The 25381-nt window shown below is 36.1% G+C and overlaps 1 protein-coding gene and 1 pseudogene across 1 annotated transcript in view; one reads left to right on the forward strand and one right to left on the reverse strand.

Moving 5' to 3' along the window:
- The first annotated feature begins 4326 nt into the window (after window positions 1-4326).
- Window positions 4327-4804, forward strand: LOC132017352 (ATP synthase subunit d, mitochondrial-like; annotated as a pseudogene).
- Window positions 4805-11629: 6825 nt separating this feature from the next.
- The window catches only part of THEMIS (thymocyte selection associated), a 183326-nt gene continuing 169574 nt past the window's right edge, over window positions 11630-25381 (reverse strand). The window contains exon 6 of the mRNA XM_059399149.1: window positions 11630-13290. Within this exon, the coding sequence (XP_059255132.1) occupies window positions 13259-13290 (32 nt within the window). The 3' untranslated portion in view covers window positions 11630-13258. The remainder of the gene's footprint in view (window positions 13291-25381) is intronic.

Here is a 25381-nt window from a genome sequence, read left to right on the forward strand (position 1 = left end):
GAGAAGAGTGGTAACTTTGCTAAACATGGGAGACTGGACTTAATTTTGCCAACTTTAGCTCTAAAAGGTAAACTAATCTTTTAAGACTCCTGCTGCAGATTGTCCGTTATTTTAACTGATTAAAATGGCATGCATGGATTTTGAATCATTGTTTATTTTACTCAACTGTTTGAAATCACAATAGGAACAGCAGGTTTCAAATGTTGAATACACATAATCTGAGAGGGAGGGTTCATATGCATACAAAGAAATAATAATAGCTGATACTTGGCAACAAAGTATTTTATATTTATCATGGTCGATATACAAATAAAAAATGAATACCAATTAAAAATTACTACGAAATGGATGATTACTATTAACAGAATTCAAATGCTTTCAAAGATTATTTCTTTCAAATATCGATAATATATATTATTGATACTGAAAACAGAAGCAGGATTGCAAGCTAAAAACAGAGGGGAAATGAAGAAAGAGACTAATGCTGACCGTGTACATTTCAAGTGCCAGACGCTGGGTAGTTCCTCGTGTGCATCAGCCATCTCTAAATCTCCATGACACTTCTGGAGACAGATGTCAACAGCTGTGCCACCCATCCCATTTTATAGGGAAAGAAATGGACTCCCGTTCCTGTGATCATACAACTGGTAAGTGACAAGGGTTGATCTGAATTCAGTTCACTCTGACTTCAAAATCAATGTTGTTGTAGATAATGCTGCTATAAATGTCCAGATGCGTGTCACCCTTTGAATTAGTATTTTTGTATTCTTCGGGTAAATTGCTAGTAGCGTAATTGCTGGATCATAATGTAATTCTATTTGATGTTAGTACAATTAACATAGTCTGTGTTATTTCAACCCTTTAAAAGATTGCCTCATGGGGGCGCCTGGGTGACTCGATGGGTTAAAGCCTCTGCTTTCCGCTAGGGTCATGATCCCAGCTTCCTGGGATGGAGCTCCACATCCGGCTCACTCCTCAGCAGGGAGCCTGCTTCCCCTCTCTCTCTCTCTGCCCGCCTCTCTGTCTACTTGTGATCTCTGTCTGTCAAATAAATAAATAAAATCTTTTTTAAAAAATTGCCTTATGATCAGTATGTAGACTATTTTACATAGAATGCATTCTCTATATGTCAACTTGATTAAGTTAATTAAAACTTTTTAAAAAATCAGCTTGTTCTATGATAGAGATTGGTATATTAAAAATCACCCATTATAATTGTAGAATTGCCTATTTTTTAAAATTTCTTGTGAAATTTTTAGCTTTATCTATTTTAAACCTAAGGTATAGAGGGTAAGTACTTACAGTTGTTAAATTTCTGTTAATGTGTTAAATTTATAGTCTAATTTTTTTTATTATAACATATAACCATTTTATTTTTCACATTGATTTGGCCTTAAATCTTTTTTTTTTTTTTTAGTCTAATTCCAATAAAGCTTCACTAACATTCAAAGAAAAAAAAACAATGCTTTCAGTGCTTATCAAATTTTCACATATGTACACTAAAAGTAAACTCTGGGCAAAATGCTCTAAATACAACATCAGTAATTTTTAGTTCTCTCGTTTTTTCGCCAGCCTTACAAAAATAGCTCCTGGGTCACATGTTGCTTGAAGGCTGCCGCACTGCTCAAGTCTGACTTTTATTCATCAATGAACAAATTTCTTCAGTTCACACTTTCATTCAACTATTATGTTAAGCATTCAGGAGACTAGAGAAAGCTTAAGATACAAATCTAAGTTAAAGGCAACATAGTGTATTGAATTTATACAGCATTAGAGAGATTCATCTATTAAAAAAAAAAAACCCATGTATTGTGTATCTACAATGTGACACAACAGATACAAAGACCTGAATACTGGGAAATTACTGAAAATATTCACAAGTATGCACAACCCTGAAGACACATTGTACCCTATGTACTACATATAGTGGTTGAGAAGAGGTAGGAATGATGATGTCTGCTTGAAGAATGTCTTGCAGAACTTAACAGAGATGTTTGAAGTCTGCAGTGCACTAACCTGATTGAGATGGAATGGAAGAGGAGTACATGGGAAGGCAAGAAAGCAACTGAGAGAAGTATATGGCCTTGAAACATAATTAGAAGGTAATACTACATCGTGGGTAATGACTCTTCATGGCTTTAGAATAATGAGAAATTGACATCACCACTGAGATGCAGGAGAGTTTGATGCAGCAAGAAGAAACTCTTAACTTCTTAACTTAATGACTTATGTTAACATTAACAATTCTTAACACATTAGCTGGTCTAACCTGACACGTTCTCTTTCCCTAGGAGTTATTAATCATCCATTTCCTACTTTGGCAACACTTTCTATTTAATACATTTGAAACACTGTCCCTTAGTTATGTTAAAACTGTAGTGTGTTTATTGCCAAAGTGAAACAATAATACCTCTATAATTTAGACCCTCAATCATTGCTTTACACAGTGGCATGGAACCATAAGAATGTACAAGCTGATGTTGCATAGTGACCTCAACTGTCGATGAGAATTTTTAAAATTGTTCCATGATCTTTTCAAATTTTGCCTAAACATGAAAACAACTTACTGTCAGTTAAAAATGTGTAAGGAAATGAAAAACAATTGTAAAACTCATATTTGCCTAGTACACTGTAAGTGAAAGCATTGGGAACATTGAGAATTAAGGTGTCCTATTTCTTTGTAAAAGATATACCAAGAATAATGTGGCCAGTCCTTGCCTCCTTCTCCCCATGTCTCTTACAATGCGGAGTAAGCATACCTTGGTGAATTGTCATTTCCTTTCTAAGTTTGAATGGTTTCCAGTGTTGCATCCTTGCAATGCGGTGAAATATCCCAGAGAGTTGCTTTAATGTGCAGGTTTGTGCAGTCGCCACCTCCCCCTCGTCCTCCTCCTTTATGCTCCTCAGTTGGCCGTCCAAGTTGCTCAGGCTGCATACCTAGAGACTCCGAGGCAGCCAAGTCAACATTCCCATAGTCAGCTTCGCTTCCAACTGCATTCACGTCTGACTCAAATTTTACTGCCAGTGTCACTGGCTTTCATTTCTTTGCTGCATTCTCATTTTTGTTGGCGTCTTTGACACCCATTTTGAACTATCTAATTTTCTAAATGTCAGTTGAGTTTATCACTGGGAGACCAGGGAGCAACACAATTACATGCGTGGCTGTCCTGTGTGAACACAAGAAATGACAGATGTGCCATGAATGAGCAGCCACCAACATATTTCAAAAGAAATGACGTGATTAGCCACTGATCAATATGTACATGTGTTCTTTACATAGAGATTTGTGGAATGAAGAGCTAGCAGCCCTGTTTGCACTTTGTAAACTTAGCTCATTGACTGTGATACTAAAATTTGAACTGTGTTATTAGGGGAGTGTTATTATTTGGTATTATTTAACTAAACCATGGTAGCTGAAAATTATGCATAGTGGCACAATGCAACACACACACACACACACACACACACACACACACTCAGGATTAAGCACACCAAGGATGGGGAACAACTGGAAATCTCATATGCAGCTGATTGAAATGAACATAGGATAATTTTGGGAAACATTTTGAGAGTTTTGTAAAAAGTTAAATATATACCTACTGTAGGACCCAGACATGTCATTCCTAGATATTTACCCATCAGAAATAGAAGCATATATAATAGAAGAACTTGTAGACAGTTGTTCCTAGTAGCTTTATTTGTAATAGCCAAAACCTGGAAATAATAAAAATGTCCATCAACCTGTGAATGAATAAACAACTTGTGGTATATCCACACCGTGGGACACAGCAAGACAAAGGTTAAAAAATTTATATAGACAATATAGCATGTATGACTCTCAAAATAATTACTCTGACACAGAAATAAAAGAAAAAGGTATAGACTCCACTTATAAAAAGTCTGGAAAAATGCAAACTGATTCATAGTGATAGAAAGAGGACAGAAAGCAGTCAGAAAGAAGTGACCGAGAAAAATAAGAAGACCAAATCAAAGGTACATGAAGAAATTTCTTGGCATTATAGATATGTTCATTATGTTGATAGAGACGGTGGTTTTAGGGTTTAAATATATGTCCAAATTAATCAAACTTTCCATTGTAAATATGTGCAGGTTATTCTCTGTCAATTATATCTCAACAAGGCTGTTGTAAAAGTAAATATATAAATATATTTCATTTTTCTTTGTCTTTTACTGTCATTGACTTTGCACATAATTAAAAGTTGTTGTTTTATACTTGTTTAATGGTGATATAAATTAACTGAAATAAATTTGGTTTAGCCATTCCTTGCTGCTGTGGACTGTGGGCCATTGGTGAAGGACCTCAAGATGGCTAGGCGAAAACTTGTTCTAAAATTCTTTGACCGGGTAACTTTCGGGGAGATCATATCCTGAAACCAGAAGGCCATTTTTGACTCCCCGAAATCCTGGAAAGAGACACCTACCTCCAAATTGGCTACTATCCCGAGAAACCACTTGCTATCGACTGGGCTTATTAGAAAGCCAATGTGGCAAATGCTGGGTTGGTAGATGACTTTGAGAAGAAGTTTAGTGCCCTGAAGGTTCCCGTGCCAAGAGTAAATATACTGTTGGGATGGATGCTGAAGAAAAAGAAGATGTGAACAGTTGTGCTGACCTTTGTCTTTCTCAAAGGCCAGAATTGAGGAATATAAAAAAGAGCTGGAGAAGATGAAGAACTTAATTCCATTTGACTAGTGACCTTTGAAGACCTGAAGAAGTCTTCCCAGAAACCAAATTAGACAAGAAGTATTCCTATTGGCTTTAGAAGCCAATTGAAAATGTATAAACTTGAGCTGGGGAGAAAGCTCTGGTCCTTGTATTATAAATGCTGGACATTAAAAATACTGATATGATACATAAAATAAAATATATTTGGTTTAACATTTTCCCAAGAATTTGTTCTGATCTTTTGTATCATAAGACAAGAATTAATTATTCATACAATATATTTTAAGTTCCATGCCATTCTTACTATCCAGAAAATTTCTAAAAATCAGTAATGAAATCCATAAGATTTTTAGACTTTTTATCTTAATTATTTGGCTAATAGATCCATATAACTTTATCATTAAATGTAGTTAATAAAATCTGAAAGATTAAGCTTTTTATCTTAATTGAATGACTAAATAGATCAGTGTAATTTTATCATTAAATGTAATTAATAGAGCTGCCAGCTGTTAGAATGGGAACCTAACTAGTCACAGAAACACTTAAAAAATAAAAACTGAGCTTCCTTTTTTCCAGTGGGGAAATTTCCAATTACTTTAGAGAAAATAAATTAGGATAATTTAAAATATAGATTATAATTCTGGGCATACTATTCAATTCAAAATAAAATTTAAAATTTTACTAAAATTCCCATTTATGATTGGTTTAAATATACTCTCCAGAAATGACATAAATGGTTGGTATCCTAAAATGACTTTACTGAGCAAGACATTTGAAATAGTATTTTAAAATAAGTATTGGTAAGTTTTATACTTGCAGAAATCAGGGGAAAACATGGGCCTTCTCCTTTGCGCCTCATAATTGATGTTTAAGCCTATGTTTTGACATCACTGAGTCAAACTTTAAGGCGGACATATCTATGAATCAGAACAGGAGCAGGTAGGAGACAAGGGGCCAAATCTAATCATTCATGCTTTCTTGTTGCTGTTGCCAGATGGTAATTGGGTGTTTGTGGCCCTGATTGTGGTTAATGGTGAGGTATTCTTGCAAATAAAATTAAAATTAACAAGTTTACATGCATAGATCACTTTATATAAATTGATGAATAAGTTAAAAAATACCAAGTTTCAGAAGCATTAAAACTGCTAGTTGTCAGTTTTGGCATATGATTCTGTGGAGTACTGTTAACCTCACCCAGAAGTTGGAATGTTACAGTATCTTAGTAATGCTGCTTGGCATTTCCAGTGATTAAATATTTGCTCTAAGCTATAGTTCTTTGTAGCTACTTTAACAGGAGAAGTGCAAAAAAAAGACAAGAATGTTGTTGAATACCTCAGCATGAAATTAGAAACTGATCTAAATCTAATACAGCCTAAACAATATCAAAATCAAGGTGACAAAATATTTTCACTATTGAAATGAGTGTATAGGAAACAACATGTACCCTAAAAATTCATCTTAATAATTCAACCAACATTAATGCAACATTTTCTATGCCTGGAATATTTGTCTCAGAACAAAGATCAAGACTATGGATAAGGACAATTGCTGCCTTTTGTGTTGTAAAATTTGATTTTAAGAATAATTAATGTTAAGTAATAAATAATTGTTTTATTATCAATTAATTTTAATGATTTTTATTTAACATTTATTTCATTAATGTTCCCTTCTTTGACTTTTTTCTAATAATCAAATATCTATTTCAAGTAAACATTTTTACATTTTATCACAATATATTGTCTCTTAAGAATAATAAATCAAGCATTTATTATCATCTCTTTATTTTTTAACTAAAAACCTTTGAAACTAAAATTCTGTCACACAAAATGATTTCCTTTTTATTACTATGGGCATTTATTATTATTTTCAAGCATATGGATAAATTATCATTTTAAAATATAAGAAAAACTTGTGATTTGGAGATTTCCCCAGATTCCCCACAAATTCCAGTTTCCTATGCCCAAATTCCTAGTATTAGTATCCATATGGAATTTGAAAGCACCTTGTTAGCAGTTTTATTTATTCCCCACTTTAACAGATTTATTTGAAGTCTAACTTCACCTTTAATTTCCATGGCTTGTGGGTTATTAGTCCTGGGTTACCAAGTTGTTCCAAGACTTTCTAAACACATGTTCAAAATCTCCCTTCCTTATACTTTGTTGTGAGAATAGGATGTAGTAGTCTTTTGAGTACATCTTTTCATACATACATCAAAATAAAATAACTCAGTTACTTAAAACATTCTACAATGACAAAATCACCAAAAGTAACATAAAACAAAATATATGGTCTAATTCTCACTCTCATAAATAAAACATATTTGTAACAGACTCTGATAAAGTGAATTACTATTTTAGACTTTTAGAATCTAAATGAGAAAAAAATATGGATAGCTTTTATTTTTTAATACTTAAAATATGAACCAGTAATCCAGATGAAATTATTATCAGGGAATTATTTCCATGTAATGAGAGATGAGAAAAGATTTGGCCATTCTTCCCCAATGGCATACTATGAGTTTAGTCAAGGATATGACCACTTAAAACAATTTTACCACTATTTCACTATCAACCTCTAACTTAGAAATAAGAATTCCTCACGTATCTTAATATTCATTGTAAATACGCAGCCCAAGCTTGAGGTTCCCTCATATTGTACAAAAAGAAATAAAAAGAATTCAATTAAATATCAGGGTTATGTCTGAAAATGTATAAATACCATTATTTGTTAAATACTTTGATAACACGGACTAAAGAGTTTAGCTTTTTCTTTTGAATACTGTATAAGATAAGAATTTGGCATACATTGTAGAAGGCATTTATTTTTAACAAAAAGATTTGGGGGCATCTTAAGAAACATGCTGAAGAAAATGTGTTTCTTATCTTTTATTAGTATGTGGGATAAATATACGAAAATATTTATGAGATTATCCCAAGGGAAAAATGCATTCCAGCAAGATAAAGGTATATGCCTACTAACAGAGTAGTAGAGCAAAGGCAGAGCAAAAGTATGTGCCTAACATTACATACAATAAAATAAAGTGCTTGCAGGGGATTATAATGTGCACTTTGAAGGAGGTTTGCTGAATATCTACTTCCTCTGTTAGCCACATCAAATAGCAGTGTTTTACTTATATCATTTTTCTTATATTTATTATGAAATATTTCATATATACAAAACTTTAATATAACATGATATAATATACATATCATATAAATACATACAAGAATAAAAAACATACACAGACACACACACAAGCATAAGAAATAGAACATTACCGATATACTCAAAGTCCCTTAGGTTCCCCTCCCAATCCCACCTCAAATTTCACCGTAGGGGTAAGTACTGTTCTGAAAGTTATTCTTATCATTCTCTTGCTTTATCCTATACATGCAACAAAGCACACAACTGTTACATGTAAAACTCAATGATTTTATATCTATGTATATGCTCCTGTAACCAGAACAGAGATTAAGACATATTAACACTTCCTGGGCCCCAGAAAGCTCTATTGTATCTCTTCCCAGTCATACCAACCCCAATGCTGCAAACAGTATACTTCCTTCTATTAACATAAAGTGGTATTGCCTGTTCTTAAAATTAATATAAATGGAATCAGAGAGCATATATTTTTAGAGGTTGGGGGAAGAGCAGAGGGAGAGGCAGAGAGAGAGAATCTTAAGGAGGCTCCATGCCCAACACAGAGACCAATGTGCCCAGTGCAGGGCTTGATCTCACAACCTTGAAGACATGACCTGAGCTGAGATCTAGAGTTGGACACCTAACTGACTGAGCCACCCAGTTGCCCCCAGCATATATGACTTCTAATATTCAACACTGTGGCTTTGAAATATATTCACATTGTTGTGTGTATCATAGCACTCAAATTGTTGCTGCCTCATTTTCCAGGATTTGTCTGGTCTACAGCTCATGTGCATGTATTATTCCCAATTTGGAGTTGTTATGAGTAAGGCTGATACAAACATCTTTGTACACGTCTTATTGGTAGTCTAATGCATTCAGTTTTTGTTAGATTTACACTTATGAGTGGAAATTCTGGGGCAGAGGTAGGTATATGCTTATTTTTAGTAGATACTGCAGTTTGCCCAAGTAAATGTATCACATTAAACTCCTACCAGCAATATGTGTGAGTTCTGATAGCTCCACACTTTCTTCAAAACTTATTCTTTTCATTTTTTTCTTTAAATTTTAGCCATCTGGTGGATTTGTAATGGTGCATGCCATTGTGGCTTTAATTTGCATTTTCCTAAAGACTGCTATGATTTTGAGCACATTTACATATGCTCATTATCCATTTGGATATCTTTGTACATGAAATGCCTGCTTAAGTCCTTTAACTTCTCTTAAAATTAGGTTGTCTGCCTTTTACTTAATGGTTTGTAGGAGTTATTTTTATGTTTTGGATATAATTTTTATGTTGAATGTATATATGCAAAAAATCCTCTCCCATTCTGTAAATTCTCTTTTAACATAACCATTCCTTCTTGATTCTCAGATCTTTATATCTGGATTTATTTTCTTTCTTAGAGTACACCCTTTGTGTAGTCTAGTACTGAGAATTCAAGTCACTGCAAATCCTGGTTTTGATTACCTGTGAAAATCTTCATACTTATTTTTAAAAATTACTTAATTTGGTTCACATTTCTTGAAAGTTTTTTCCCTAGAACCCTGGCTTTTAGTTTCTGTTTTGACCTTAGAAAAGTCTACTGTTCTCCTAATTATTGCCCTAGCCTTATCTTTGTACTCATCTTCTCAAATTTCACTATAATATTATGTGTTGGGAAATTACTTTTTTATCTTTTTTGAGATATGCTATACTTTTAATATCTGAGAATTAGAATCATTTATTAATTCTAGAAAATTCTCACATATCATCTCTGAATATTGCCTCACACCAGCCTTATGCCACTCTCTTAATTTAATTACATAAATGCAATGCCTTCTTGAACTCATCTCAACATCTTTCAACATCTTTTTTTATATTTTCTGTTCTCCTTCTTTGATGCATTCTGCATAACTTAAGGTCTACCATATGATTAACTTTCTCTTCTACATGTCTAACTTTAAAAAAATTATTATATATTTTTTGTTTCCTTTGTATTCTTGAAAGGAAAACACCACTGAATCTCTCTTTCAAGTTGTCCATCAAATATATGAGACACCATAGGTTCACCCAGCATCAGGTTTATTCAGCTTTAATAAAAGGGAGAAAGCAGATAGGGGCACTACGTGAGAAGGATAACTCTGGAAGCTTCAGACGTGCAGGTGCGGCATCTCATGTGCCCAATCATTTTTACTCTTCTAAGAAATGACAAGAAGGTGATAAGAGTGTCAGTCACATCAGAATAGGGAAGCCAGAGAGGCTAGAGCCCCTCAGTACAAGTATCTTTCTGGTCACCTAAAGGGGTATGTAGCTAGCTCCCATTCTTTAGCATTGCTTCAGTACCTTAATGACAGAGTATGAAATAAATAAGAATAGCAGCCATGCACAGAGTGCTTGAGTTTATCCTTTCATAAAGTAGATCAAGTAATAGATGGAGTCTTCTGGGCCAAGTCTATTTCACGGTAAGCTTACTGGCTCCATAGACACTACCAGTGGTCGTTACCTCATTTCTCAAGTTATAATCAAAATAGACATACATAGTGGCTCTTGGAACCACAACAATGGTCCCTTGGTCTGTGGAGCAAGAGCTATTCTAGTAGAAAAAGCTGAGATGAATCCTTTGAACCCCTTCTTCATTTTCTTCTGACCAATATTGTGAACATAGAGCAAATCATATCCCACATGTATTGGCAGAAATCAGTGCCCCCCTCAAAGATTTGAAGATATATAACATGTTAGATAGGAACAATCCTTAGGGAGGAAAGTCAAATAAAGTGTGGAAGGAGATAAGAAGAACCAAGTGGGGTTGAGGTTATAATTTGAAGAAGTGTCTTCTGGGCAGGCATTTGTACAGTACCCAAAGGACTGAAGTGTGTGGATATCTGGGAAAAAGCATTTCTCACAGAGAGAAATCAAATGTAATGGCCTTGAAGCCAGACTGTCATGGCCTGTCGGATGAGCAGTGGGGAGGCCAGCATGGCTTGAGATCATTGACTGAGAAGAGGCCAGAGAAGTGACAGCAATAAATCATGTGGGACTTTGTAGATCATTTTAGGAATTTGGGCTTTTACTCTTGAGTGAGGTGGGAAGCAATGTGGTGTAAAATAATGTGTGTGTGTGGTTTTTTTTAATGTGTTTTAATGAGATCGTACTGGCCACTTCATTTAAGAATAGACCGATTGGCAGTGAGAATAGGAGACTGGCTATAGGGTTAGTACAAGTGGAAGCAGTAGAAGTGGTAAAATTGTGGAAGTATTTTTATATGTTCATTCTATCAGATTCAGTTGTTAGTATTCCAGCTTCTTGGGAGATAGTCCCACAAATTTCATATATCCTCTTCCCTTTAGAAGTACATGTATCTTGAGCCTTTGGATAAACATCCAGAAGTCTCATTAATGTTGACCTTGATCTTAAAACAAACACTTTTTATATTAAAGTCCTGATTATAAGAGCCAAACACATCTCAAAAAAAAATTTACCTTTAGTTCATTTCTCACTCCCTTTCATCCCCTTCATAAAGTTGCTTGCCTGATTCTATTAAGAGGAGGGCAATTCTAATAATTGAGAGTTTTGGCAGCTATCTATACAGCCTGACCATACTGTGAACTTTGGTCATTGTGTCCAGCATTCTGGATCCCTGCTTGTAGCAGAAGGGCAAATTCTGGGTTCCTGCTTGTGGCTTCTTTAACACAGGAGGCCTTCTTAGTGTGAAAAGCTGAATTCAATTCCAGTTAAAGAATTTTAACTTAGTTTTTAATAGGATGAGTCATTCCACAGTTAAGCATGATAAAGGACACAGACATACACATACACACAAAAGAAAGTTAGAAAATTTATTTTCAACCTTCCAAAATCTTCCACAGATGAACTTGACATTGATTAACACTTTTCAAAGCAAAGTACCTAAAAGGATTTGTATTAAGTTAGAGAAGTTTATAGACGATGTCCCCTAGAAAGACCCAGGTGGTTAATGACCAAACCTAAGGCATGCATTCTCTTTATTTTCCTATCAGAGGACTGTACTTACTAAAAGTAATAATTTTTTTGTTCTCATATACCAAATGAAAACCACTAATTATTCACTGTTTTTTGGAAAACAGAAAATTGGCCTATGAGTTTTAGGAGTTTGCCAACATTGCTCAGTTGAGAAAGGATTTTCTGTGGAATTCAAATGTGGGGATGTAAGCTTTGAAAAGTTCTTGTTCTTATGGACACAAACCAGAAAAATAAGTAAAGGTGAAACCACCTCAGAAAATTCAGAAGTTATAAATAACAAACTATAACATCACATCAAGTCACTAAATGATCTTTAGGGTATTGGAAATCAGAATTCATTTCCGCTTAAAAAGAAAAACAGGTAAGGGGAAGTAAGCTATAATCAGAATATAAACACTGTGTGAAAGATCTCTTACTGCGTTTTTGTTTTTGTTTTCCTGTTGAGAAGATGTTTCATGATTTGTTGTCTTCCAAAATTCTTTGGTACTAAACCAATGAAAAATTTTTCTATCTAATACAAAATAATTATGAGATAAGGGATTAACCAACAATTTTTGTATGGAGCATGACCTACGAACAAAACCCAAAGCTTGCCATTAAATTCCTGTGTAACTAACAAGATCATTTCTCTGTCTCTTCATTTGACTAGAGGCAAAATAATATTGTCCCTCTAACTTAATACATAACAATACATAAATGAGATTGTTTTCTTATAGTCTTAACAAGCATCCATCTAAAGTGTTATCTAGTATACAGTACATTAAAAATACAGCATATTATCAGATTTTCAGTGATACTGCAGTTACGAACTCTGGTTGTTAGGAATCAGGGGAGAAAGTTACAGAGAATTCCCATGACTCATGATAGTTTTGGCTATTAAGCCTCAAACACTTATTTACAAACAAGCTGAAAATGTGAAATCAAACAAATTTTCACAGCTCCAAGGAGATCAGATAAGATACTTAGGTATCTCAAATCACTCTCAGTTATAATTATCTTTTAAAGTTATTTTTAGCACAAATGATGATAATTCTAGAAAAATGGCAAAGCAAATCCTGAAAAACTGAAAATATTTGGTGAGCTTTCATTCTATTTTCCACTGGTTTTTACTCAGAAACTGAAAGATAAAATTAATTTTCAATTGCCTCATGAGTGGAAGGGACAATAAGAACTGCAAAAAAGTATGCACATTAAATAAATATGTCCTAAGTAACAATACAGCAGTATATACAGATTTGGGCACAACAGAATAGACTATGTGAATCCCATATCTTGGGTTTCTCTTTAAGTATTATCTGTTAAAACTTTTGAGGTTGTTTTTTTTCTTTTCCTTTGCAGTGGCCAGTTTCTTCTGAGGTCTGTTGGGGAACAGTTGTCTTCACTTGGAAGCTAAGCTTACTTTTCCATTGCAACATTTATGTTCACTGCCCAGCTGGCTTCAGTGGCATCTCATTATTTTTGATGTTTTTTACTTTTGAAGATTTCTGTAAATAAAGAAAAATAAGAGGGGTTCATCAGGAATGTGTATTGGAAGTAGTCAAGAAAGAAACTATGTGCTTTCAAATACTATTTATAGTACACTCACAGGCATGTATGTTTTTTGAAAAATAATTGGGAGCACATTAAGAGGAGGCAAACACACAAAAACAAAACTGAAGTAAACTAAATTAAACAAGGAAGAAATGTAAACTCAAGGCAGAAATTTCTATGAGGTTGGACATAATACCTTAAATTTGCAAAGTGTTTCTCTGGCTACATAGTGCTTTTCTTTACATTTTAGTTAATCTTTATAAAAACTCCAGTGTGCAGGTAGCATAAGGTAAAAAACCGAATCTGCAATGAAGAGACCTGTCCAGCAATCACACAGCAAATAAGAGACTGAAGCTTGATTGTGCTCTAAAAGTGTCCGATTGCAGACCCATCACCTTGGCTGTGCCACGATGCCTACAGAATGGAGCCCAAACCTAGTGGAGTTCTAAAGACTGCAGAGGAGGAAAAGAGCAATGATAAACGTTAAACTGAACAGGTCTCAAGCATAAGCAGAGTGACCTACCCTCTCATGAGCATATTCGGACTTGACATTAACATACAATAACATCATATCAAACCCTCAAGGAAAGCAAGCTACACTGCAGATAGGAATTCTGTGTGTTCAAGCAAGACACTCATTCCTTTCCATTATGGCTTTGTGGAACATGGGGGATGGGTGGTTTAAAAAAATTCTAACAGCATGCACTCTAATGGTCAAGAGGTACAGAAGACCAGTCCTCTCTTGCTTTCCCATACTTCCGTTGTACTAGTGATCTGTGAAGTGTTAGTCACATGACCCTGAAGAGGAACACTCTGAGGCTCTCAACTCTGAGCTTTCATTTGCCTATGACTTCCTCCCTCCTTTCCCTCCTTTTCTTCCTCTTTTCCCCTCCACTTCTTCCTTCCTTTTTTCCTCCCTCCATCTCTCTCTTCTTCCTTTTGTTTTTTCCTTCTCTTCCTCCCTCTCTCTTTGTCTCTCTCCCCTCCTTTCCCCTCCCACCACCCCCCTTCTTTCATTCCTCCCTTCCTTCCTCTCTCCCTCCATTCCTTCCTTTCTTCCTTCCTTCTTTCTTCCTTTTCTGCTATATACTAGCTTTGTAATCTTAAAGAAGTTACCTAGCCTTTATGCGCCTCATTTCCTCATCTTTAAAATGAAGAAGGGGGGACGGATAATAATTCCTATTTTACAGGGTTATGACAAAGATGAAATGAACCGACAGATGTAAAGGATTTTACATTTAACACTAAGAAGTTTAAGTTGTCTCCCCAACTGTTAGCTATTTTTATTATAAGTGTGAAATATAAAGACAAAATACAGCTTTGTGACCTCTGAGGAGCTCATAGACTAACAGGGGAAGAAGAAAAGAGATGTCAAAGCAGAAAGAAGTGGAATTTCTCCACACCCCGTGTTAATTTCCCTGGAAACCTCAATTTATGTTCTTGTGTCAACACTTCCCAGTGTTAACTAGGGCTGGGGTTGGGAGTACGTGGTGGGATGTGGGTAGTCCGTGGCCTAAAGAGAGAAAGCCTGGATTCCATAGTCTTCTTGATTTTATTCTCTCTCATTATCTGCTAGCCCCAGCTGCTACCTTTAGATTTTTAGGTCTTCCTCACATCACAAACAGTAATAAAACTACCCACCGTCGAGTATACATTATCGATGAAAGAACACGGGCTTTTTAGGCAGTATGCCCAGATTTAATTCCCACTACTATCACCTACAATCTTTGTGACTTTATCTGTAAAAAGGGATAACAACATTATTTCTCCTACAGTATTGTTTCTCTTGGGGAAGGGGAGGAGGGCAAATAAAATCAAGATATTGTAGGACAGAGAAGGGGAATCTGAAGAACTAGGTCTGATTCCTAATTCTAAGACCTACAGGCTGTATATCTGGTGGAATGTCTGAATTCCATTTCTCTATCAGGAAATGAGTTGTGATAGTAATAAGTGAATCACAGAGTTGAGGAAATATCAAACGAAATAATGGTCCTGCAAGTGCTTTGCACAACGTAAAGTGCTACGGAAATATTACCTGCTATTATCATCATCTCATATTCACATAAAACTATAATAAGCCTGAAGTCTGAAAGTTCAATCTGTCATCTTGACAGTTATTAGTCTCACTCTCCCTTGTCAATAAACTGATTTAAGATAGGACATAGTTAAGCAGAAAAATGGGAGGTGAGGGAATCAGAATAATCAGATTATCTCAATATAAAATAATAGGATTTAAATAATCTTTGTTTTGGAAGGGACCTTACAAGTTGCCTTTCCTTGCCTGATCTAGCCCAATCTTCCATCCAGTGTAAGAAGGCCCTAAATAACACTTGTGTTCTTGTGGCCGATTCAGGTTGACAGAATGGATTTTACATTGAATAGAAACCGAGTTCTTTATTGTGTTAAACTGTAAGATTCTCAATGCACGCAGGAACTGATTTTCCTGACAATAATTTAGATTTTAAAATTCTAACTGATTTAAAAGCTTCAACTTTTTCAGCATTCATCAACTCTTCCTTTCGGAAATGTGACAAACCTAACATGGAGGTGATGTTTCTGACATTGAGCTGAATATTCACTGATTGCTTTTGAATTCACATTTACTTAAATGATCAAATTAATGGAGGAGTGTGGAATCGAGCACACTCCTTTGAGATCAAGCCAAACACTTCATCCACAGAAGGACAGATAAACAATGCAGTTTAGTTTTGTCTTCCTCTCTAAAAAGTATCCTCTGGTAGTTAAAATCTGCATCTTTGTAAGAATAGCCTACTATTCAATCCACAAAATCAAGCTTTATATACGTAACATCAGATGAATTTTTTGAATGAGAAGATTAAGGTGAAAGAAAAGCCTCCATTTCCTCTTACTTTATAAAAATCAAGTTCAAGTATATCTAAAATTGCTTTACATTCTCTTCTAGAGCCAATGCTTCCTAAAGAGTGAATTTGAACCACCGCTAGTCAGACCCTGCTCACTTTCCTTTTCAGGAACTTTGGGATCCAGTCTCCTCAAATTGCTCCAGCTGATGATGAACAGTAGAACCTGAAGTAAAGCGCATCTGTTTCTTGTAGGGGGCAACTCAGCTGCAAAATGCGGTTTTCTGGAATCTCTTCTGAACCTTTTCAACTGAATTTTCACTCATGTACCTACCCACTCTCACAACAGTACCAATCCTCTCTTTGCTTTTTCTTAGGATCTTTTGTATTTAAGTCATTGGTTGAGATTGAAATATCTGCTTTATTCTTCCTCCCATCATAGAGCACCATTTTCTGGAGGCAAGTCTTATATTTATACTCCTGGCAACTGTTTCTGCACACAAGAAATGTTTGATGGTTCTCACACATTATCTGCCAAATTCAAAATGGGAGTCTGGGTCTGGTCAAGAAATACTTACCAAGAACCTACAACAAGGCAGACACTCTTTTAGAACCTGAGGATACAGCAAATTGATACAAATCCCTGCCTCCATGGTACTTTCATGTGAGAAAGGTGTAAAGTAAAGAAGTAAAACATACAGTATGTTGGATGGCATATGGGAGACAGGCAGCCCCAGACAGGAAGGTTAGAATTTTAAGTAAAGTCTCTGTAGAAGGGATCACTAAGAAGGCAGTGGCTAACGAAAGATCTACAGAAGATGACGCTGGACATCATGTCACTCTCTGGGGGAAGATTACACCACTTGAAAAAAAAAACAGTCTGGGTAGGTGTTGAGGATGGAGCATACGTCTAGTTTTGGAGAAACATCTGGGGGCTGATGTAGGTAGGTAGGGATGAATGGGGAGAGAAGTACAGAGATCATTGGAGGGTTTGGTAGAAAGGTGTTATATGATCTAAGGTTTTCACATATTCCCTCTGGCTACTATTGAGAACGGATGGTATGAGACAAGGGCAGAAGCAGACTGACTAGGAAGGAAGTTTGTGATACAAGAATCCAAACAAGAAATAATGATGGCTTAGATTTGGTTGACAACAGTAAACATGGCAAAAAAAAAAAAAAAGTCATATTCTAGATATTGCTTGAGGATAAAACCAATAGGATTTGCTGAGAGAGTGGGTGTGATGAGTAGGAAGAAAGAGTTTTTCATAACTCTTCTCCCTCGTTGTTTTTCCAAGTGTGGTCCAAAGACTCCCTGCCTCACAGTCTTGCAGAAGACACGTCAGAAGAGATTCCTAGTTTCTACCTAGGAACTACTGAATCAGACTGTTAAGAGCAGAGGTTGGAAAACTTTTATTCTAAAGGTTCCAACAGTAATTATCTTGGGCTTTACATATGGTTTCTGTCAAAATCACTCAATTCTGCTGATACAGTATAAAAGCAGCCATAGGCAACATTAAATGAATGTGTTTGGCTTTGGTTGCAAGTCAACCTTATATAGATAATGAAATTTGACTTTCATGTAATTTTCATGTGCCAGAAAATATTTTTTTTTATCTTTCAAACACTTAAAAATGAAAAAACAAACGTTTTTATCTCATGGACATACAAAAACAGGCAATGGGACAGACTCTCCCACTGCTAGTTTGCCCATTTTTCTCTAGAGAGCAGATTCCAAGAATATGTATTTTTAACATGCTCATTAAGTGAATTTTTTTATACAGAAGAACCTAGAGAATCAGTGCAATAAGTTTTGAGAGTTATTGTCATCTGTTCGTTTTTCTTTTGCTTTGTTCATTGATCAGAATAAAAACAGATTTCTTTAATAAAATGAGAAACAGAATTGGTTTGGAATAATGGATAAAAGCAAGATCCTCATCTGCCAACAAGAAAAAAGGTTAGAAGTAAAGAAAAAGGAACTGAAAGTTAATTATGAAAATAATTAGGGAATTGGGGAGAGACTCAAAAACTTATTTTTTAGAAGTAAACTGTAGTTTAAAAATGCATTTATCAAAATGAAATCTTGCCATTTGTGACGATGTGGATGGAACTAGAGGGTATTATGCTTAGCAAAATAAGTCAATCAGAGAAGACAATTATCATATGATCTCCCTGATATGAGGAAGTTGAGAGGCAATGTGGGAGGTGTGGGTGTTGGAAAAGAATAAATGAAACAAGGTGGGATCAGGAGGGAGACAAACTGTAAGAGACTCTTAATTTCACAAAGCAAACTGAGGGTTGCAGGGGGGTGGGGGAGAGGCAGGTAGGGAGAGGGTGGTGGGGAAGATATGTGCTATGGTGAGTGCTGTGAAGTGTATAAACCTGGTGATACACAGATCTGTACCCCTGGGGCTAATAATATATTACATGTTAATAAAAAAATTTAAAAAAGTATTAAAAGAACATACTGTAAAAGAAAAAAGCATTTATTATTAAAAAGGATCAATCAATGATTTGTGCATGATTCCATAAAAGTCAAAGGCAGAGGTCACCATATGTATCCAATTCCCTGTTCTACATAGGTTAAGGTACTGTCATTGATCTGGAGAACAGTAGGATTTTGCCCTATGAAAGAATACCACCTATCACAATTTGCACACCATGCATGCAGCTCATCTCTGCTTATAAGCAACCTTGTGGTTTAGGTCTCAGGTAGTATATGAATTTGCACCACGACATCTCTTTTTTTTGCTTGATCATATAATGCTTTGATTGCTCTCTCTAGTGTCACACTCAGATCATAAGAAAATACAGGGAAAACAAGAAAAAATTAATTTACTTAAACAGATCTCTTAACTATAATTACAGTACGAAAATAGTGATCATTTTGGGTTTAAAAAATTAACTTTGATTTTTCATTTAGTATTTCTCAACTTCATCCCTCTTTTGCTGTCATTCTATTCTCTTCTTTGTCTCAAGATTTAATTCACCAATGTTTCATTTCTGAGATGGAATCAAATAGAAATTGACAAAATTTTATTTCAGAGAAAATAATTTTCAAAAATATAACTCAAGTGCAGTGTCAAGTCCTAGTAGGGAGATACAAAATTACTAGCAAACAGCCTTTGGGTTATCTCAAGAATTTATTGGTGAAAAAAATAATGGGTTTCTAAGCATTTAGTGAGCATTATGAAAACTATATGAGTGGAGTGAACAGAAAAAGAAAGTGGAGAGGAAGACAGGACTTCAAACAGGCTGCTCAATAGTCCATCCTGGTCTAACACTCCTGACTCCTGACAGCCGGAAGCTGTATTTTTTCAAATCTCTGATAGATTCTGTGGTAAACCCACATGAGACACAGTTAATATGATGCCACAGCAATCAGTACAATGCTAACCAGAAGCTGTTGATTGAGTCTTGATAACAATAATAATAAATTTTTTGTGTCTACTCTGTGCCACTCGCATGCACAATTTCATGTGAGGCAGGCATATTTATTCTCATTTTACAGATAAAGAAACAAAATCACAAGAAATGTGACACTCTTCAAAATAAGAGTTCAGTCTTAGGTCTGCCTGATTGCAAAGCCTGCATATTTCCCTCTGTACTTCACTATCCTGCAGAATGTTTCCCCAGTGATTGATGTTCCTGTCTAGCCACAGATTGAGGATAGAATGGAGTGAAAAGAAAAGAGAAGAAATGAAATGACCTGAAAAAGATTGTTTGCTTAGAGAAGTGTTTTTTTTTCCCTTTCAATATGGTATATGATTTTACTTTTATAATTAACATTCTGCTGATGAGATCTCCCATTGGGCAAGGCTGACGAGTCCGATTTTTCATGAAGAACAAGCACTGCAGGAAATAAATTAATCTCTAGGGAAGAGGAGGGGCAAGGCTGTCAGTACTCACACAACTGCCTAATAGGAAATGAAATTTCAAGATTGTTGAAAGAATGAAATGATGATGGGTTCTCCTTCCAGCATATTCTTTACATTTAAACCTTCTGAGAAGAGAGAAGTAGGTTGCTCTAAAATGAAGAGCCATCTTATAACATTTTACTCTGGGCTGTCAGTACTTCCAAGCTGGAATACTTCCAGTATTCCCTAGAAACGGGAAAGAAATTCTACCATGTCATTGTTTTGGTTGTATGATGAAAAATCTGCACTGTTGTTAAATAGAAGGGTGAATAATATACCAGATTTTTCATTACCAGTTTGAAGTTATCCAACATTTTATGTAACAGGCTTTCTAGTCTTTGTAGTAAAAGTAATTATTGTGCTTGGAATTATATACTATTTACAATAATGCTGATTTATTGAAGTGTGCTTTTATTAAGATTGTGAAACAGTAGTATGTTTTATGATATCGAAATTACCTGTCTCTTGATGGCCTGTATTCTGTCATTCATCAGTCAAGGTCTTTAAGACGGAGCACTGGTCTTGTCTAATTCTCAAAGTCGTTCTCATACAGAACCACCTCATGTTTTATTTCTCATAATATAAGTAAAAGCTAAAGTTTAGATCAAATATTAAGGTTAAGTTAAAACCCAGTATAAAAATTTTGGGGGTCACCTGGGTGGTTCAGTGGGTTAAGCATCTGACTCGTGATTTCAGCACAGGCCATGATCTCAGGATCATGGGATGGAGCCCCAAGGCAGGCTCTGTGCTCAGCTGGGATTCTACTTAAGATTCTGTCTCTCTCATCCTCTCCCTGCTCACTCTCTCTCTCTCAAATAAATAAATAAAATCTTCAAAATTATTTATTTTCCTGTGGATACATTCTTCATTTGTAACTTCTACTTTGACCTCAGTGATGAATTTTTCCATGGAGCTTGTCTTCTCTCCCTTATTTAATGTACCACAATATGTAGCTTCCTACCTGTAGTGAATTACTTCTATGTGAATCTTACTTAAGGATGACCAACAGTTGTATTGCTCGATGGTTATCAGAATAGACCACAGAATCCCATGCATTCAGAACTGACAGGGCACAAAGATTACTTGGTATGCTTCCTATCTGGGTGAAGAAAGTATAACTCAGGAAAATGAAATGGTCTATGAAGGGCAAAACATCTAACTGTGGCAGAGCAGGGACTAGACCTTAGGGTATCTGCTTTTTGTTTTCTGGCCTAAGGGTCTTCTCACTACTTGACAAGTTGAATTTATGGAGGACAGGTCATGGCATGAATTTAATCTAAAGATGGAGGAATAATTAGAAGGACATATCTGAAGTTTCAAAAGAAAGGAAATTCCATTAGATAACTTTGTTCAGGATAGAGTATAAAATTTGCTCAGTGGGGAACATTTATGTAGGGCAAAAACAAATAAGCATATTTAAATGACTATCTTTTCTGGCAGAGTGCAGTTTCTAAAAGACACAGAAGGAGGAAACCCCTGTTCAGTCAGTCAGACCACCAGAAGCGATCTCTGCAATTCATGAGTGACTTACATAATAATCAGATCCTCTTTACAGCTTGCTGGTCATATTCTGATACCATGAGACTTTGCCCTCAACTGAAGGAAGCCACCTCACCCACAATCCTTCTCAGAAGCTGCAGTATCCAGTGATTGAGTGATGCAGGGGCTATAAAGGTCTGGCCCTTCAGCTCAACTCAGCACAACTCCAAAGAGCCACACCAGCTTCCAGTGGGATCAGCAAAGGTCTTTGTCATGACTATATAATGACTCAGCTTCCCCCTCTGCTCAGACCTATTTTTGTCCCTCTGCTTTATGAGTTGTTTCTTAGATCATTTCCCAATAAACGTCCTAACCAGGGAATGAGGCATGAAACAAGTCACTGAAAACAGACATTGGGTCTTCACACATGTTGTCTACCAAAAATAATAACCAGTGGGGTCCTGTGTTCTTCCTCAACTACTGAGGCTGGGGGAAGGCGGGGAAGTTGTCCATTAGGGAAGGTCAGGACTTCCAGGCCTCTGAAAAATTGCACTGTTTCTTGGACTAAGAGGAGTCAGTGATTCATCTTCAAAGAAGGTTTCCACTTGCCGTCCATGACCACGGAATTCCGAGGGGCCACGGAGTTCCCAGGAGGATACAATTTTCAAAGGGAAAAGGTGCCAGCAGAACATGAGGAACCACAAGAGCCATAGCACATGGGCACAGCCAGCTCTGTGCAGAAGATACCATCCGGAAGCCAAGTTCTTCTTAGCAACCAGCTCATAAAGATGCAGAAGTTAGTTCTAACAGCTACGCCTCAACTGGAGTCTATGATGTCCTATGTGAACTTTAACCTATTTCCTCTAATGTAGTCTTCAAAATAGCCAATGGTGTAGTACTGTTATTAACTCGATTTCAGAAACAAAGAGACAGAGACATTAACAAATTGCTCATGGTATACAGCTCGCAAGTGGGAGCCGAGATTTAACCCAGCAGTCTGAGTTCAGACTCCAAAGGTTAGCCACTTAATCATCCTACTTTCAGAGGACTGTTCTTTTAGTAATTTATGGACAAAACAATGTACAGACTTAATAACAAGGTTCTTAAAATAAGATGTGGGCATTGCCAAGCTGCCAAGCAACCAGAGTGAATCAAGGGCCCACAGAAGAAAGTCATGCAGGAGATTGGGTGAAGCCTTTTCATCAGTTGCTTAGGGAAGAGGAGCCAGGCCTAACGGCAGTGATCCTGAGTTGCAATTTATTGCCCTCCAGGCTGCAGTAGAGCAAACTCTCCTCCCATGGTGTGTGTGCAGCCATTCACAGCGAATCTTCTAGTTATTTCTGTTCAATTCCAAAATAAAGAATTTCCTTTGGTATAATTATTACATACACATTTGAATTGGTTCTACGTCATCTAACTGGAAGAGTAAGATCTGGTTGTCCAGAAGGAGCAAACCTGGAGAAGCAGCACCCTGGTCTTCATAAGAATTTTGGTTTTTGTCCGGGATGTACTACAAAGACTCTTACCCTTCTTGCCCAAAAAGAATTTAGGAAAGAACTGACTTATGTCTAAGGATGAAAAAGGGGAAAGTTCAGAAGGGGTATCATTTGCTCCTCCTGAACTCCATGGTGGCTACTGGATATTCTGAGATCGGCGAACTAGGGAACATGGAAATGTTAAATAGAGATCCAGGGAGTCTTTTTTTCTTTTTTCTTTTTGCCAAATAAAGACATATATATTGCATTGTACAAGACAAAAACAAAGTTTGAAAAATTTTATTTTTGTTACACCTGACTTCTGTATTTTTGAAGCTATTTCCCAAATGAACATGATAAATAATTTCTAAATAAATGCATGTCGAAAATAACCTAAATAGGGAAATGTCATTTTACTCTTCTTAAATAAAGTTAGGAGTCTCATTTGCTTAAAACCACTACTATAGGGGCGCCTGGGTGGCTCAGTTGGTTAAGCATCTGCCTTTGGGTCAGGTCATGATGCCAGCATCCTGGAATTGAGTCCTGCATTGGGCTCCCTGCTCAGCAGGGTGCCTTCTTTTTCCTCTCCCTCGACCGCTTCCCCTGCTTGTGCTCTCTCTCTCTCTCTCTCAAATTAAACAAACAAACAAATAAATAAAATCTTTAAAAAAAAAAAAAAAACACTACTGTAATTCCAAGCCTTCTTTTTTCTTAAGTCACCACTTATAGGCAACATGTTCCAGTAGGTGCTGCCCTGGTCTGGAACACCCCTGGCACTATCCATCCAGGGGGCAAAGCTGGGGCTGTCCCACACCAGCCTGGGAAGACACACACACAGGGTAGATCAGATAAGTTTCCCATGATTGAAACAAAAACTTTGATCTTGGGAATTTCACTATCTGGTACTTTTTAGGATCCATAATCTTAACGGAGGAAAAAAAGTTTTCAATGAATTAATAATGGCTTGAGACTCAACAAGCTGTAGCAATATTCACTGCAGTACTTGTTTCTTTATAGTCATGCTTGATTAGTATTTGAAATTTACAGGAATTGCAATATGCGTGGTTTTCAAAGCCCTTCCCAGGATTTCATTTTTATCACTCAACAAGAGTCAATGAAAAGGCAGTAAGAAAAGCTCTATGGGATATTTTTATACAAGTGTCAAAAGCCAGTAAGCTAACTACATGAAAGAACCCAGATTGTACAGACAGAGTTTGAGCAGAAACACTTCAGAGACTTTATATCTAGTGTTTTGACTTTTACATGCCCTTGGAGGGGGAAAAAAAAAAGTGCTAGCTAGAAAACCAAATAAGGAGGGGAAAGGAACAAACCATATGCTTAAGAATAATTACAATTTCCATTTTCCTACAAACGAAATGTGAAGTTTCAAAGATAAAGTGTGATAGAAATTGAGCTGCTTTGGTGTGTCTAAAATATATCCAAGAAAGAAAATTCTCATTTCCCTTGCTAACTCATCCCAGATTTTTACAATATAAAAGTTAGTCTGAACGCTGTCAACTTCTCCGGAAGTCCATTTACTCTTGTTTTGCTTTTAGTAGAGACAAAAAACATCAGATCATCATCTCTAGAAACAAAACTATTGTAATTCAAATCTATATTAGGTTATTTATCTGACGCATCTTTAAGTTAAAGACATCTCAATTACTATAACCTTTTTTCACCCCATTAATCCTTTTTTTAATTCTACCAAAAATTTAAAAACATTACTGTCAAGATAATACAAGCAATATTAAACACTTCTTGGCTGTGAAAACCATAAATGAGAAAACTCTAATAAAAAGGAAAAATGAACAGACCTATCATTGTGTTTAATATTATACTGCACTTAAAACTACATTTCTTGGGCTCCTGGGTGGCTCAGGCACCTTACCTTAGCCTCTACCATCGTCTCAGGTCATGATCCCAGAGCCCGGCTCAACAGGGAACCTCTTTCCTCCTCTCTCTCTGCCCAGCCTCTCTGCCTACTTGTGATCTCTGTCAAATAAATAAATAAAATCTTTCTTAAAAAACTACATTTCTTTTTTTAAAGATTTGTTTATTTATTCGAGAGAGAGAGAGTGCACACAACAGGGTGCGGTGCAGAAAGAGAAAGAATCTTGAAGTAGACTCCCGAATGAATGCAGAGCCCACCACTGGGCTGGATCTTAACACCCCAAGATCACGACTTCAGCTGAAATCAAGAGTTGGGCGGGGAACCCAGAAACCCCTAAAACATTTCAGTGAGATTTGCAGTTGAGGCAGTCACATTGACGGAGCCTTATATTCCAAGCAAAGTGGAAGTTAGAATCTGTAAATTAGGCTTGTGGCATGTAAACAGTTAAAACCAGTAACATGT

Source organism: Mustela nigripes, chromosome 5, assembly GCF_022355385.1.
Source record: "Mustela nigripes isolate SB6536 chromosome 5, MUSNIG.SB6536, whole genome shotgun sequence".
Lineage (NCBI taxonomy): Eukaryota > Metazoa > Chordata > Mammalia > Carnivora > Mustelidae > Mustela > Mustela nigripes.